At 30.9% G+C, this 18,771-nt stretch overlaps 1 protein-coding gene across 1 annotated transcript; it reads right to left on the reverse strand.

The window, feature by feature from the left end:
• Positions 1–364: 364 nt before the first annotated feature.
• Positions 365–1,414, reverse strand: LOC108486038 (ethylene-responsive transcription factor ERF003-like). The gene is made up of 2 exons (XM_017789859.2): positions 1,130–1,414; positions 365–1,043 (listed from the first exon to the last, which is right to left on the reverse strand). The coding sequence occupies exons 1-2, from the start codon at positions 1,210–1,212 to the stop codon at positions 566–568; spliced, it is 561 nt and encodes a 186-aa protein (XP_017645348.1). The 5' UTR covers positions 1,213–1,414; the 3' UTR covers positions 365–565.
• Between the last annotated feature and the right edge of the window lie 17,357 nt (positions 1,415–18,771).

An 18,771-nucleotide genomic window follows, 5' to 3' on the forward strand; every position in this document is an offset into this window, starting at 1 on the left:
GTTTAAGAAACATATATGTTTCCCCTGAATTCAATTTCCTTATATCAAAATTCCCATGATCATACAACTTGCATAAGAAGCAGGGAAATTACTAAAAAGTGGATCCGCCCATCACGCAAATCCCTGTGATAGACAGTAATAATTTGGTTGATATATTGTTTGTTTACTGTTATATGCTTATATCCCTACAGGTTGAAAATGACAACCATGACTCTGCCTAGTTCTAGACAGCTAGCTTGAATTGTTTAAAATTTGGCAATGAAAGTGATTTATCATACAAGATTAGGAACCTTGTAAAGCAAAAAAGTGAAAACAGAAATTCCCACAATTCATACTCACAATCCATAATTGGAAAACAGAGCAGTGGATAAAAATATCATAGTAACATATATATCTCATAACAGGGCTTACTGTACATTAAACATCATCAAATGGGGTCACCTGATAGGCCTAAATGGAGGGGTTTACATGACTTGTGAAAATAGTGATAAGGTTGTGAAGAATGAGTTAAATTAGCGAATGCCATTAGCATGGAAGAAAGGCTGATAATAATAATCATAGTATCCTATTGGGAATAGACATTGCACAGTTCAATGGAACCATAATGAAGCAGTTCCTCGATCATTTGTTCAATATGATCCTCTTCAAGAGGTTTGAACTGCTGGGTGGTTTCAACTTGAGCTGATTTGGCCTCTGTCTCTGCCAATGGTCTTTTTTCCACTAGCCGAACTCCGGTTCCGCTGTCCCTCGCTGTAATGCCGTCGTTGTTGTTGTTGTTGCTAATAACAAGTGGAGTGAGCGCCTTATTTTGTGGCTCCTGAACTGACTTCTGTTTTGTGATTTGAAGCGAAGCCATGTAGCATTTGTGTAGTTTCGCAGTCAAAGTTGCTGAGAGAAGCTTGGATGACGACGACTGAAGTGCATTGGGATTGTAAGGGAAGTTGGTTCTAGCCCTTGGTCCACACATAAGCCTTGCTGCTTCATCGTAGGCACGGGCCGCATCTTCCGCGGTTTCAAATGTTCCTAACCAAATTCTAGTTTTCCTGCACAAACGCAACATTTTTTTCCATCAAGGACTACAACAAATCATGCTCAAAAACACTGAAGCGTTATGATTTTTTGAACTTACAACAGAGGGTGGCGAATTTCTGACACCCAAGAACCCCAATGCCTTTGTCGTACACCTCGATATCGTTGTTGTGGTCTTGCCATGTTTGTGGGGAAAAAAAAACAAACTGTTTGCGGAAATGCCTGAATGAACAAATGAAGCAAAGAGAGTGATGCTAGGCAGGGAAGGGAAGAAGAGGGCCTTTTTGTAGTTGACGCTTTGGCAAATTTACTGTCATCCAACTTGAAAACTTGTTGGGTCCCACAAAGAGTTCAAGGGTCTTCAATCTTGTGTTTTTATTTAGTTACAGTTGGAAAATTTATCAAGTGATGATTATTGAAATAATAGTAGACTAGGTGAAGGGGAAATTTCAAACTGACCAAATTCAATTAACATGATTAAAATAATAATATATGGTTTCACAAACAAACAATAATACAATATTAAAACTTTTGCTTTATCATTACCCTTCTTTGCTCATCAAAATCTAAGGTCACATTCCAAAAGATTCTTCATGTGAATATGGGTCTTTTGAACTATAAAACAAAGAATAGAAAAAGTTTATACCTTGTTTTCAACTAATAAAAAACCCCATTTTTATTAAGCAATTCTTGTAATGAAATTAAGGATTCTTAAAAACTTTTGTTTTGGCATGTTTGTTGATGACCAAATTGGCAATCATGTGAGTGGGTTTGGACACGGATTATTTGATATAAAACCAGCAAAGCAAACGGTTCCCTCTAGGAAAGATTCTATACATCAATTTGCAGTGGGGAAAAAATGATTGAGTCAATCTTAATCTTGGACTGCCATCATTATTTGATCACATCCCATTCACTATTTATCACATCAATTTGCGCCCCCACAAATCACCTGATCTTTTTTGGCATAAACTCAAGAGGGCTATTTTTTTAATCCTTGACATAAACATCACTAATTAATAATTAATCAAGAAAAAATATGAAGGGTGATGGTAGTTCAACACGGAAGATAGAATTTTTTTGTATAAAATAACATGGCTTACTTTACAAGTGGGATATAAATTATGAAAAATTAATTTTTGATTTAGTTGAGGACCAATTTGCAGGTTCTATATGTACTTTTCTGATATATTTTTTTATTATCTTTTCACTTTCTTCATTCTTTACTCTTAAAGATAAACCTGATATATATATATATATATATATAATATTTCATAGGATAAGAATAGGAACAGATAAAAATATATATAGGTAAAGATGGTGCAAATTGCAGCAAATTTCAATGAATATGAAAAAAAAAACATAAGCTGTGTGAATAGATTGCTATGTTCTGTTTAGGCACGTGCACTAAACAAACCTTGCATGAGCCTCAGGTTCTATTATTGTTCCCGTCTTCTCTAGCTTTAGCAACCCTCCATTGTGAAAATGGTAAATACTAACGTCATGTATATAGTAGTTCTTATACATTCTACGTGAATTTATATATTTTTTGGTAGATAAAAAACTGAAACCAATTACAAAATTGGTATAGTGTCATCATGCATAAGCCAAACATTCAATTGTAATTGTTCCACGACCTTTGTCAGAGTCTTTTGGAACGCTATTGCACCATAAAGGAAAACTCTCATCATTCCAGACAGTTTATGTGCAGCTATATTGGCTTCTCTAGGAGTCTGTTGTATGATCACCCGCCATTATCTCCTACATAACTCCTGAATTCTCAAGACTAAATCCCTGTTCAAATGCCCACAATACTTATCTAAAATGGCTTCCACAACTTGAGTGTAATCCGTTTTGACTCATTTATTAATATATTTTATTTTCATATAATTAAGTAATTAACCAAAATTAATATTATTTAAATTGTTAAATATAAGTTGAATATATTAATTATTTGGGTTAATATGTAGTTTGCCTCGTGTCAATAGTCAAACCGTTAATATAACTTGTCTAAAAGTACAAAGTTGGTATCTGAACTTTTTTTTTGGACCTAGTTGGCACGTGTATTTTATCACAGGTTTGTACCTCCCCACGGTTGGTTTATACTCTAAGCAAGGTTTTCATAACCATGTCAATAGTCAAACCGGCCAGGCCATTAGATATACATTTCGATTAAATAAATCATTAAAAATTTAAAAAATAAAATAAAAAAACCAATTCAATCGATTTTTAGCCTAGTTCAACCTGTCCATACTAGCCTAGTTCAACCTGTCCATACTAATTCGCAGGTCAACTGATCTAATGTTTTTCTCTAAGATCGATATTCCAACCTGGTCCATTCAGTGCAAAAAATGATTCTAAGTCTCTTTACACTTTGTCATTTAGAATTTAATCCTTCTATTTTAATTTTCAATAATTTAATCACGCTACTTTTTAGATTTAGAAATCCGTTTTCAATATATATATATATATAACCACATAACATTTTAATTGAAAAGTTAACAATATAAAGAGTAAATTATCTTAGAAATTAAAATGTAAGGATTAAATTTTAATTTAAGCATATTAGAGATCAAAATTAAAAATTATCATTTTCATAAAATGCAAAAATAAAATAACAAAAATGGTAAGAATGCTCATTTATCAACAAGAGGAAGGCGAAACAATTTTCCTTTAATATATAGCTAAAGTAATTGAAGGAAAATGTAATTATTAATTTTTATTGTAATTATAAAGAATTGTAATTTCTTAAAATGTTTAGCTAACAGAGTGTAATCACAATTTAATTTCCTATGTCATATTTGGTAATATAAATTGTAATTACAATCATATAGAATTTATATTTTTGAAAATATTAATTACCACAAAAATAATTAGTATGATAAAAATAATTTCTAAGCAAGTAACAAAATTAAAATCAAGTCAACATATGTATTATGTTAGTCTACAAAAATAGTTGATAACACTATTATTAATAAAAATGGTAAGAAAATTAAACATCATATACAAATTTATCTAATTGTTGTAGTGCATATCTATTGAGTTATTCCTCTTTAATATTTAATATATTCATTATTATTATCATTTGTTGGTCATTGATCAAGCTCATCATCATCTTAATTTGAATATACATCGTTAAGATTAATATCTTCTGCTTTTATGTACTTTATGAAGCATGGATCATCTCAATTACACCTATGATTGAAGTTATGAAATATGTAAAATACTAGTACGACCTACATTAGTTTTTATGCTATACTAAGGTGATGTTAATATGAGAATTATTTGTTTAGAACAACAAATTTCTTCTCAACCATATTTCGAAGCCTTGAATGTTCTAATTTAAAGAGTTCACGAGCTGTCAATGGTGCTTGTGTATGGCACCATTCTCTCAAATCGTATTATAACCCACAATGCGGTGCAAAATATCATTTCCTATTTGCATAATTAGCATCGATTTCATAATATTTTGGTTCACAGTCCAAATAGTTTGTAGCTTTAATTACAAAAACTTATAAAAACTTAATTTGGAGAAAGATTTATGTTAGATTATACCTCTTTTTATAATACGTAAATTAAGTAAAATTAATATAAAATTTATAATATATAACCTTTATAAAAAATGTTTTATAAATTATCCAAAATTTTCATAACACTTCTTATGTAACGACCTGAATTTTTACGGTTATCTGAAAAGTGTATTTTCGTGTCTCCGTTTTTGAAAATGGATTTGTAAATATTTATTAAAAATATTTACGAAGTTAATTGAGTGGTAAATTAAAGTTTAATGAAGTGAATTAGCTTAAATTAAGGATAATTGGATAAAAGAATTAAATTTAATATAGTGTGAAAGTTTAATTATAGAATAAAGAAAATTGAAGGGACTAAATAAGTAAATAAACCAAAATGAATACCAAGTGTGTGGTAAAAATAAAATACATGTGTAATAAATATTATACATACATTTGTAATACATGTATATATTTACTTATTATTTAAGTTAATATTATTATTTTATTAATTAAATAAAGTAAATAATTAAATAAATAAAAGAAAGACAAATGTATGGTGATGTATGGATACATATGTACTAATAATATACACATGTATAAATAACAAATAAGTATTACTTAGTAAAAATAATATAATATTATAATAGTTAAATAAATAAACAAAAGAAATAAAAGAAAGGAAAAAAAAAGAATAGAAAGAACAGAAGTTGGAACGAAAAATTGAAGGAAAGAAGGAAAGAAAGAAAAAGGAAAATTGGAATTTCAAGGTTTGGAAGTTTAATTGGTAAGTCAATCAAGCCCTTTTTACTTAATTTTGATGTTTTAGAAGCTTTGGAATAAGGTTTTGATGAAATTAAGTTGATATTTTGAAAGTTATTAGATTTCTAGATATTGTTCATGTTGAATAAATTGAAGAATTAGGGGTTAAATTGATAGAATTTCAAGTTAGAAGTGAAATAAGGATTGAATTGTAAAATAAATCATAAGCTTTGAATAGTAGGGACTAAATTGAAAGAATTTTAAAATTATGGTTTTATGGTGAAATTAGTTTAAAATGGAAATTGAATGGAAATATTGAGTTAAATGTGAAGAATAAAAGTTAGTCTCGGTTTAGGGACTAAATTAGAATTTAGACGAAAGTTGAATAAAAATTGAAATATTCAATATGAAAATTGAATGGTAATGTATTGATAATATTTAATTGCTTTTCGTAACTAGCGTTGTGCGGGAAAATCTTGGCTAGGCAAAAAAAAGACAAAGCCGACGAGGGATAGCTCGAAAATTACGGTTTGTATTTATATAATCCGAATTTATTACTTGATAAGTATAGTAAGTATTTAAAAGTAAATATTTGAATAGGAATAAATATTGATTGGAATTAAAGAGTGAATTTTATTATTAATTGTTATATTTTGAATGAATGTGTACAGGCCAATTTTAGGCCTAAAATCCAATACCCATTACAAACTAAATTCAAACCCCAGTTACAACCTGAACCCATATACCCGAAGCCCAATAACCTAAACTACCAGCCCACTAAACTACCAGCCCACTAAACTAACAGCCCATTACACAAAATCAGAAACAAAATACCTAAACCCTAGCCCCCCTAGCAGTCGGCGCCCACTTGCCTCTGTCACCACCAACGTCTGCAACGTCCCATACCCCCACTACAACGTCCCATACCTCCATAGTCCTCGTACACCACTCCCCACGCACGTCACATGCCTCCACGCATGCGTCTGATCCTCCATGCCCTGCAAAAACAACAGACAAGCAAAGCAGAAGAGAACAGCAAAAAATAATAATAATAGTGTAACAAAAACAGGCTATAAAAAGCCGAATGAAACACTGTAAAAGGGTTCTTTTTTTGGCTAAAAAAGGGTCGAGAAATATATAGGAATTATAATACAAAAACAAGCCTTTTTGAAGCAACCAAGATCAACAAATCAGGAGCTAAAATCGGAACCGATCTAAGGTGATTGTTTTTTTTATTTTCGTTTTTGGTCGATTTCATATGCATATACATATAAAAAAAATACAATAAAATAACAAAATAAAAAAAGAATAAAAAAATAGAATTTTTACCTTTCCGGCCACAGTGATGCGGTGGCCATTGCCCATTCCACGAGCTCCCTCTCTCCTCTCTTTTCTTCCCTCTCCCTTTCTCCCCCTTTTTTTTTCTCTCCCCCTGATACAAATGAAATTTAAAAAAAAAAGTTGACTTTTATAGGGGACCAAAACACACCGTTTTGGTCCCCCCCAAAACCAATAAAACGACGTCGTTTCAAGGGTGGGTCGGGTCGACCCGACTCGCCCCAGCAGGATCCGCGTGTTTTTAAACGCAGAAGGGCTATTTGCGCAATCAGCCCTTCCGCTTTTTCAGGTGTTTGCAATCAGATTTTTCTTGCTTTTAATTTGGCCCCGTTATTTAGCGTTCTTTGCAATCTGGTCCCCCACACTGCTATGCGTTTTGATGAAATGGAATTATTACGGTCCTGACCCCCCACATTTTTCTCGCGCGCTCAAATCGATCCTTTCTTTTTATTTTCTTTTTTAAATTAGCCCCATAACTTTGTTTTTAATTCAATGTAGTCCTTTTTTTCAATTCATTGTCTTATTTTCAATTTACTCACTATCATTCTTGATATTTTTCGATTTTAATATTTGTATTTATTATATTAAATGTATTTATTATATATCTTCTTGTATAATTGTATATATATATATGCATGTATGTGTATGTATTTGTATTTAGTTTTTCTAGTTATTTTATTTTCATGTTCTAATGCTATATTAGTCTTTATGTTTCAATATTTTATGATCCTTACTGTTGTCATAATATATATATTTGTTATATGTGCAATATTATTTGTTAGGTATACTATTATCTTATTATGCATTATGTACATGTTGAATATTGTATTACCCATGTATTTCATTATGTGTATATGTCGTTAATATATATAAGTATTTTTTATGTAACATTCAGATTATTATTAATATTAATATGTTCTTAGCATTGTAATTATGTGTTATATATACTAGTATATACATATTTTAGTATTATCAGTGGTGTTCTATTTGTGTTTTTGTTTTCTTGTGTACATTACTATATTATCTTTGTTACTATTGTTGCTAATTTTAGCGTATGTATGTGTATATTTCTAATATGTATGAGTATATATATTGTATAATATTATAATGGGTTTCTCTCCTCATGTGTTTACATCACATAAATATTAAAGTTTTAGATTATTTTATATGTATATATTTTTTCAATATCGTATTTTTACATATCACATATATATTTCTAATATTATATTATATTTTTCATATTATATCATGTACATATACATATATATATTTTTGTTGTATACTCTTAATATTTTTGTGTGTTTTCATTATGGTCTGATCTTCAACATTATCATTATATTCAATCTTGCAAGCATAGCTAGTATTTTATTGTCATGCATGTTCTTTGCTCCAACGCATTTTACCCTCTTACTTTTATTCCATATTAATTTTGTTTTATATTGCTTCAAAAATCACATTCTCGTTTTCCAATTAATTTCGATAATCAAGGCAATATATCGATTCAACATTAAGTCGTAAATTTCATCGCTATGTTGGATGGAATTTATCGACTCGTGTTAAAACGCTATATCCTTTCCAAAAACCAAAAATTAAAAGTTTTCGTTTTTTTTTCTTCCATCGGATTACGATTGAATTTTACGTTGAACGTGTGTTTTTAAAAATCAAGACAATACGTGTTTATGAGATACCAATTTTGGGCGTCGCGAGGGTGCTAATACCTTCCTCGCGCGTAACTGACTCCCGAACCCTATTTTTTCTTTGGATTTTAACGTGGACTTAAATTCATTTCTTTTCATTTCAAAAATAAATTTATAAGGTGTCCGATCACATTTATAAAAAGTATCGGTGGCGACTCCCCTTTTATTTCAGAATCGAACTTCAGTTTCCAAACTTTTTCACTAGATCGCCACAATTAGCGACCCCGAAACCAATTTTTACGTCGCTACAGAATGTTATGGTAAATAATTAAAGTGTGAATTATTGGTATTGTATTTATTATTGAAATGAATTGACTTGAAAATGTGGTGAAATAATTATGAATATGTGTTTATTGTGGAATTTGATTATATGTTAATGAAATGAAAAGTGAATTGAATTATATTGAACTGTATTGATTTATTAAATTATGTGATTAATTGAAATATATACATATTGATTGAAAACCGAAAATTGGTTAAATACCCTATTAACAGTATTGAGCTAGGTCGGATGTAGTTGGCATGCCATAGGATTGGAAGTGTTCAGGGATATTCCGACTTTGTGTCAATGAGACACTATAAATGTCGACTCTCATTCTCGCTTCGGATTCGTTCGATGAGGTACTCTATGTACACATCTCACATCCTTCGCTATCACATCATTTATTCTCATTATCTTTATTGTTATTACGTTGTATTCCGGCTCCGGCCGATGAAACACTGAATGTTATCCCGATTGTGGGTTGGATCCGTGTATCCGTCTAGGTCCGAGTATGTTAATAGGGGGTAAATTACTATATTGAACAATTGAATGATACTGACAGTTACTGAATAATTGACTGATACTGAATAACTGATTGTCATTAAACAATTGATCGTTACTGAATAATATTGATAATACTGACTGTTACTAGAATGGATAAACACAGAATATTGATTGATAATTGAATCGTAGAATAATATTTATTGATATTGAACAGTGAACTGAAGTATGAAAAAGACACATGAGTTAAGTATTTCTGAATTGAATATGGATGAAGAGTATTATTGTTCAATTAATGGTTTGTGAATTTATTGTGAAAAGCTATTTGGATTAATAGATAATAAGAATTGAATTAGTTACAAGGAATTTATCTATGTATTGAATAATTATATAAATGTGAAGGATATATGATTTTATGTAAATATTGTATTTTCATATTATTAAATGTTCGGATTATAGAGATACCACTGAGTTCATACTCAGCGTACGGTTTGTTTCCGTGCGCAGGTTAGGTTAAGGTCAGACCGTTGAATCAACATCTTAGGCCGATTCCGAACTTAATAAGGTAAAGCATGTTAATTATTGATAATGACATGTACCTATGATGTCTTCAAGTGTATTATTTTGCATTGTGATTGTAATAATGAAATAAGTAAATTGATAATTGATAATGATACATGACAAGTGTCTTAAGTCAAGAATTGGATAATATATAAAATATGTTTGTATTGGTTGTGGTTTGAAATTTGCAGGGTTGGCTAGTAAAGTGTGAAAGGCTCATTATTGAGTCCACACGGCTTGGCACACGGGCGTGTGACCAGACTGTGTGAGACACACGGCTTGCACACGGGCATGTTGTTAGGCCGTGTGTCATCTGCACCTAAAATGTTGCAATTCAGTATGTCCAGGTTTTACCACGAGGGCAGAGACACTGGCGTGTGTCTCAGCCTTGTGGATGACACGGTCTTAAACACGGGCGTGCGATACGGCCACGTGAAAACTGCATTAGATTCAAATTGGAAAATAAATCCACGCGGGCTAAGTACACGGGGGTGTGACTTGGCTGTGTGAAATCAATTTATTCATGGGTAACAAGTCAGAGAGCTCCACGAGTAGAGGACACAGGCGTGTCCAGACTGTGTGAGCCACATGGTGTGCCCACACGGGTGTGTTATGGAACACACAAGCGTGTGAAACTGTTCATTAAAGGAAATTTTAAAATTTTATGAAAAATCTTATAAGCTCCCGATTGAGTCCCGATTTATTTTTATCTTCTAATTCGGGTTTCGAGAGCCCATTATAGAGACAGTAAGGCAAATTCTTGAATTGCTTAATAATTATTTTTGTATTATTCATGTTTGAACTGTACTGATCGGTAATATTCCGTAATCCTGTATCGGAGACGGTATAAGGTTAGGGGGTGTTACATCTTATAAATAATATTTTTTGTTATAACTTTAGAAATTTATTTTTATAAATAATTTGTGATAAAAATATTCTATTTTTCTGAATAAATATTTTATTTTTATAATATATAGCATGGACACGTAAATAAGTTATGTCCATATTTGGTCATAACTTTTTATAATAAATATATTATAACACTTTTATAACATGTAAACTAAATTTTATAATAACCTTTTTACCATAACTTCAGAAATTTTCTAGGATTTAAATAGTATAATTTTTGTTATAACTTAATAAAATACATAAATTGTTTTTATAATATAATTTTGTAGAATTTATAATATAAGAAAATTTTACCATAACCATCCCAAACATTCATGCGTATTTATGCTTATAATATAATTTTTATAACTTGTATAAAAATAATTTTTAACAAAAAAATTGGATTTGGATATAATTACCTACATAATTACTCCAATTCTCACCCTCCCATAAATATTAAATAGTGTAATTGGGATACTCCTATTATACCCAATTCAATGGGACTCACTACTTACAATAGTTATCCAAACATGTGGTCATTCTGTAATTACAAGCAATTATATCTAAATCTAATTACTAAGTAGCTTTCAAAACACTATCTAAATATATATATACATTTATACCTCAACCTCCAAGAAAGCATGGCATTATTATTATTATTATTATTTTTAAAATTAAGAATCAAATCACTAAGAATACATACTACTTTAAACCTAATTTGATCAATATACACAATGTTAGATATTGTGTCGCTCGAATCCTGTCACTTGTTAAAGAAATAAATACAATGGCAAAAAAAGAGAATCTGTGAGGGCGAAAGGCCATAGCTCGTCATAGATCTCCATTAAGCACAAAATTGGACTAGGGTTGCGACTGGGGGTGTAGGTGTGGAGCCCCCATGGTACGGACCATGTAGCACAAGTTGAATTCGTATAAAACTATTCTTCTTCTATTTGACTTTGATTAAAACAAGGTTTTTCAATCTCCTCTTTTGTCCATGATTTTTTTAAAAGGATTTTCACGTAAAATTTGTATGTGTGTGTGTTTTTTTTATTACTTTACAATCGTTCTATCTCCATTATCGACATTTATTATAACACACAAATGTTAAAATTTTATCCTAAAGAGATTAAATATATACGGTAATTTTCAGAAATATTAAAATTATAAAGGTTGTGGGATATGGCAAAGTGAAAAGGTATTCTTGAAATTACATTAATCTCAGCTGCTATTTCTGACTTTACTTCATGACAATGACCCCTCCTTTCTTAATTTGTTGAGCAAATTGAAGCAATATCATCACTATATGTTGATTCACCCCCACTTGTTGGAATTTTTAAACTCTAAAATCTCTCGAAAGCTTATAATAACCATTGCAAGTTCTATCAGTGATGGTGACAAGCGGATATGCAGCAAACAGCATGTAATTGGATATACATAAAGTTGGTTTACAGCTAAGTAACCTTTGACTCCTAAATAAATATGAAAACAGCTAAGTAAACATTGCTACTAATTAACGCGTTAAAATGCAATTCAAAAGCCCATAACATGGGTGATGATTTCATGATTGCTATGTACCTTATCTTTTCTTATTACCCTAAATGTGCCTCTAAATTCTTTCATTTCCGTTTTCCATTCCCATAATCAAATATTAGTACGATAAACCAATAAATAATTAAAAGACTTTTCTTTCAAATATTTGAATTGAATTATATCGTGGTAGAATTTTATTTGAATACTATTTTAGTTTAAATAGTAAAGCTTCCATATATATATATATAGCTTCTAAATATAAAGAAGTCATTTGATTCTTCTTTTTAATGAAGTTTTCATTTAAGGGTCGTCTAAACTTAATATTAGCTAGATGTGAATCACTTGATTATCAAGACTTAATCTTGAAATTGGGTTTGGAGGGACACTAGCTTAAGATTTTGATTTGATTTGGATTCAATGGTTATCAAAATTTAAACATGAGAACGGTTTTGAAGAGGGTTTGGATCTAAGAGTTTTCAAGACTTGATCTTAGATAAATAATTCGGCTTCAAAGACCTTTTAGGCTTGATCTTGAAGAATGAATTTAGTCTCCTTTATATTGATGCAACTAGCTTAAGAAGAGGTTAACTTGATCTTGGATGGATAATTTCACTTAAAAGGCATTTTAGACTTGATTTTAAAAAACATGTTTAGCCTAGAGCAACTTTCTTTATAACTAATGAGACATTTTTTAGAATTTTATTGAGTTCTTTGATTTTCGAAAGATTTTGGAAAAAACATCTAGCCTTTAAAATCTTCTATTCAGGCTTCAATGTTGTGTTGAATGACTATAGTATAAGTCAATTAAGTAAACGAGAATTTTTGTAGAATATAAACCCTTCGTATAAGTGATCTACAATGAATAAACTCTATTTAATTATTATTAATCTCATTTTATTTTATTTTAATTAATTAGAGATAGAATTTGTAAAGTTTTAGATGGATTTAATTTCTTGATTTATCTCTTAACTGATTTAATTTAATTTAATTTAACTAGATATAAATAATAATGACACATGAAAATTTTGATCAGTCCAGAATTTATCCTTCTACAATCTTACCTTACATTAATAATGTGAGGGTTTATATATATATATATATAAATTTACCTAGTTTTTAATAACTTTGATTCATTTTACTTGAATAAAAATGAAATTTTAAAACTAATTAATTGAAGGGATAAATATCAAATATATACATGAACTTTGGTACAATTTGCTACACTAATTTTGATTTGGTGCAATTATACACATGAAATTTGAATTATGGTTCATATGTATACATGAAACTTTTATTTTGATTCAATTATAGACATTTAAAGAAATAAATATATACATTTATTTTCATATATGATTAATATAATTGTTTGTGTAAGCAATATATCAACAAAAATGATATTAATTCGATAATATTGTTAGTTATTTGTGAAAATTGAATCAAATAAAAAATCATGTATAAAATCACACAAAATCAAAATTCATGTATGGCATTGCACATTGGATCAGAGTTAATATATGGTTTTGATATTTATCCCTTAATTAAATTATCCAATTCTTTGATATATTCTTCAAAAAAACATTACTTAAGTCCCTCCCCAACCCATAAATAGGAGGATAATGCGCTTCAGCGCACTCGAGTCCACATCCTCCTGCATTAATAATAATATCCGTGTCAATCGAACTAATATTTAATCGACATAAAAATATATTTATTTAATTTTAAAATGGAGGATGACCAATATTTTGGTAAAAATGGGAACAGCTCATATCGGTAATGAAAGTAGAATAGAGAGAATTAAAAGTGTAGGGAGTAGGGAGTAGGGAGTAGGGAGTAGGGTGTTTTGTTGGTCATATTCATTCTTATGAGTTAAGTCAAGGGAAAAGGTATTAAATTGACAACATACAATACAGACGCACTTTTATTAGCCTACGCGGTTTCCTCATTTTGCAAGAAAACTATACTATACGACGTCTTCTTCAACCTCGACTCCGCAGTCTAAGGGATTTGTCCTTTTTAATTTCTCTAACGTCTCTTTCATTTATTTATTTTTTAAATTGCTTTTACCAAGGAGATAAATTTAAATTTGAGTCTCAAGCTATGTAAATATGCTAGTTCTTTTTCACATTTGTTATTAATTTATGTATCTTAATACTATCTACATGTGAATTTAAAGATCGGATCATATCATTTAATTTAAGTTACTACGTGAAATACATATTTAAAACATTAGTTAAATCCTTTGTTGGCATCTATACCTATTAATAAGTTGGTCTATTTGTTCAATCTCAAAGGTTAACTCGAAATTTAGAGGTTTGAGTATAAATATTAAGTCTCAAAAATATGATTGGGCTAAAAAAAAAACTTGTTTAAAATGTGTTGAGCTTGGACTTGAATATTCAAAGTCCATGTCCGACCCGTTTTTTATGTTTCTAATATATATAAATTTATAACACATCGAAACTAAATCTACAGTAATATATAACAATTTAATGTATATTTAAAAAATGTTAAGATTCCTTTATATACAATTTTAATAAACAAAATTATATAAAATTAATAAATATTAAATTAAAAATAATATAAATATTTGTTAAAAATTCAAAAAATATTATGAGTAAATTTAAAATAAATTTAGATTAGCCATTTATAAAATATAAGTGAATTTGGACAAAATTTTATATCCATATATTTTGAGTCAAATCAAACTTGAACAAAAATTAAATAATGCTTAAACCCAAATTAGAGTTAGCCCATAGGCACCGCATCTTATGTACCAAAAACATGTTTTAAGATTAACATTGTTTATTTGATATTTATATTCATTTAAATTTATTTATTTATTTATTTTCAATCTTGCCATGCATTCGATGGATTGACAAATTTTATATTTTAAGTTTTTCATCCTATGACAATGAAGTCCAAAACTTTAGTTTTTATTTTCAGCCTGATCCAAATTGGGCCATGGTAAACAATATATTTTTCAATTTATATGGGTCTGGCCTAGTTTTGTTTTCTTGGGCTCCACCCAAATTTGTTCATTCCATAAATCTTCTCAAAGCCACTGGGGTGGTGAATACAGGCCTCTTAGTTCAGTATTAGCTCAATCTAGCATTCAACAACGAGTCAGTGGTCCACATACCTCGGAGCAGAATAGACATACCTCGGAGCAGAATAGGCCTACAGAACGCAAGCATCATCACATAGTTGAGATGGGTTTGACTTTGTTGGCTCAAGCTAAGGTTCCTCTAAAATTTTGGGCTCATGCTTTTCAGACTGTAGTGCATCTTATTGATCGTTTACCTTCATCAGTGTTGCAGGATAAATCTCCTTATGAGATGTATAAATCCAAGCCTAATTATCATTATCTATCTCAAGGTGTTTGGCTGTTGTTTTTTTCCTCTTTTAAGGCCTTATAATAAACATAATTTGAATTTTCAGTCTCAAGTCTGTGTGTTTATTGGATACAGCTCTATCCACAAGGGTTACAAATGCCTTGCAACAGATGGGCGTATTTTTATTTCTTCGACACGTGGTGTTTGATGAGGGTAGGTTTCCATATAAGTTGGTTGGCTTATCCTCAGGTGTTTCTTTTGATGGCCATTGTTCTACCGATGTACCTGTTGTTACCAAAGCTTTCACTTCTGACTTATCTCGTCCTCATGAGTGTTCTAGTCAAAGTGATTCAGTTGATTCTTCTGCTAAGAGTTTACTTTTAGTTGGTTATGCTCCTGTTGATGCAGTAGAACCGCAGTAGAACCTGTTTCTCAAGTGTCTCAAGTGGCAGTTGAACCTGTTTCTTCAGCTATTAATGTTCATCCTATGATTACAAAGCCGAAGCGGGGCATATACAAACCAAAGGTGTACAATGCTCAGTTAGTTGAGCCCGAACCACAAATTATTGAAGAAGTGTTTGCTTCTCCACAGTGGAGAGAAGCAGCTTAGAAGGAGTATGATGCAGTAATGAAGAACAATACCTGGTCCTTACCTGCTGATCGAACACCCATAGGGTGTAAGTGGTCATTTAAAGTGAAGAGAAAGCCAGATGGTTCTGTTAAGAGGTACAAAGCAAAGCTAGTTGGCAAGGGCTATTCTCAGAAAGCTGGGTTTGATTATCAGGATACTCTTAGTCTTGTGGTAAAGCCAGTCACAATTCAATTCATTCTTTCCATTGCTGTTACATCAACATGCCTTTCTTAATGGTGACTTGACAGAGGAGTTTTTTATGGTTCAACCTCCTGGGTATGAAAAACATAGTGAAGGGCAATAGCTTGTGTGCAAGTTAAATAAAGCTTTGTACGGGCTTGAACAGGCCCCTAGATCCTGGTTTGACAAGTTGAAAGTTGATCTTGTCTCAGAAGGATTTGATGCTACAAAGTCAGATGCTTTGTTTATTGTGAGAATTCGAGATCAGTCTGTTATCTACATCCTGGTTTATGTAGATGATATTATTATTACTGGTGACAATGATGATAAGATTGATCTGGTGGTAAACAATCTTAACCCAGTCTTTTCTCTTAAAAAGATAGGGTGCTTGTCTTATTTTTTAGGACTTAAGGTTGTCTACACTGCTCAAGGTTTGTTTCTTAGCAGAAGTACATTCTGGAGCTTCTAGCTAAGTACCATATGGCAGAAGCTCATGGAGTTCCAACACCTATGGCTAGTTCATCTGTTTTGTCTGCCTCGTGTGGTAGTCCTTTGGAGGATGAGAGTGCTTATGGGAGTATAGCTGGAGCTTCGCAATATGCGATGATTTCTTGGCCTGAGATTGCATATGTTGTAAATAAGTTGTGTCAGTTCATGCACAAACCCTTGGATACTCATTTTAAAGCCATGAAAATAGTTTTACGTTATCTTGCAGCTACGTCTCATTATGGGTTATGTTTTCAACCAGCAAAAAGGATGGTGTTGACCGGATTTTCTGATGCTAACTGGGGTCTTGATATTGATGATCGTCGTTCAACTTCAGGCTATTGCATATATTTTGGCGGTAGTACTCTGTGATGGTGTTCTAAAAAGCAGCAAGTCGTGTCTCGAAGTAATGCTGAAGCTGAGTATCACAGTTTGGCGCATGCAGCTGCTGAAGTTGTTTGGTTGGAGTCTTTTCTTAGTGAATTGCGGTGTCCATTGCAAGCTAAGTCTGTTATTTGGTCTGATAGTCTAGTGCAGTAGCAGTCTCTGCAAACCCAATAATTCATTCTAAATTCAAACACATGGAGTTTGATCTCTTCTTTGTTCGTGAACGAGTTGCTCAAGGTAAACTGATTGTGGGTCAAGTTCCTGCTCAAGATCAAGTTGTTGATACTCTTACGAAGCCTTTGTCTGAACCTTTCAAGTTGAGGGGATGTGCTGTGCCGAGATCGTGACTCAAGACTTTAGAAAGATGGGGAACGTTAAGCCAATATGATTTAGTTTAATTTCAATTTATTTTATTAAAATATTATAAAAATTATTTTCTCGTTCTAATGCCTTCTTGGGAATTTTAAATATTAAAATATAAAATTATACTTGAAAAGCAGAAATTTGCTGTAGTGTTTTATTTATTTTGCAATGAGTTGATGAACCATCCTATGTTTTAAGGTTTTAGCCCCCACTTGAAGCCCATCTTTATAATCTGTCTAAAACCAACACTTCCTTCAATTTCCAATCCTTTTTTTAGTTCAAATTTTCAGGTATATTATTTATTTATTTTAAATCGAGAATTTAAAAATATTATATTATTATTTTCGTACATTTACAATTAATTTACACATCTATGGTGATTATTTATAATAGGCAGCTATTAGCACCACTTAGATGGAGTAAGTTGTTGACATTGATCTATGATAACACATATCACGAGATCCACAACATTTTGTGGGGCATTACATCTTTATTTACTGAGCACCCCCTCGGCACTGCATTTTCCTTAAATGCCTATCTTCAATTCTTTAAATTCAATGTTTCTGACACTAAGGTCATATAAGAGTAGCACAACAGTACCCTATACCCATCTTACTACATGTTGTTCCCCTTGTTTTGGCAGGCTTTGTTTTGTCTTCTTAGTACAGTGTGTTAATTACACTTTTAATTATGTAATCGAAAATTCGATTTTTATTCATGTGAATAAAGTATATTTTATAATCAATTGTTTACTTTTTTGAAGAACCTTTGCAATTAGAGGATTAATCATTACTATTGACATTAGATACCTTAATTACGACAAAAAAAATTAATACACCTAGAAAATCATGTCAAAATATCAAAAAAAATTATTATGTGTAATATTAGCCACCGGAACACATCCATTTTATTTTTTAAAGTAGCATAATCTATACTATTATTTAAAGGATTGACTGAGTTAGTACTACCCATCAACCGTGTCCCAACTCAATTGTGAAATTACTGAAAACATATTCCTTTTATAAGATAAACATTTTTATAAGAATATTTTTGTCATTTTATATTTTATGTAAAATCTTTTAAAAGAATACACATCATGAGATCTAATGCTAATGCACCATGATTTTCAATATTTTAACTCTACCCTTTGTTGCATAATTTTTTTTTTTCAAACCACATCATATGCGTGCCATAATTTAGTCTAATTTAAGGGAGTCCTTTGACGATTTTATCAAATTATACTTTAATTATTAAATCAAAAGAGTAAAAGAACTAAATGGAGTGAAAGCATAATTAAACCAAAGAAAATGGA

Source organism: Gossypium arboreum, chromosome 7 (genome assembly GCF_025698485.1).
Source record: "Gossypium arboreum isolate Shixiya-1 chromosome 7, ASM2569848v2, whole genome shotgun sequence".
Classification (NCBI taxonomy): Eukaryota; Viridiplantae; Streptophyta; class Magnoliopsida; order Malvales; family Malvaceae; genus Gossypium; species Gossypium arboreum.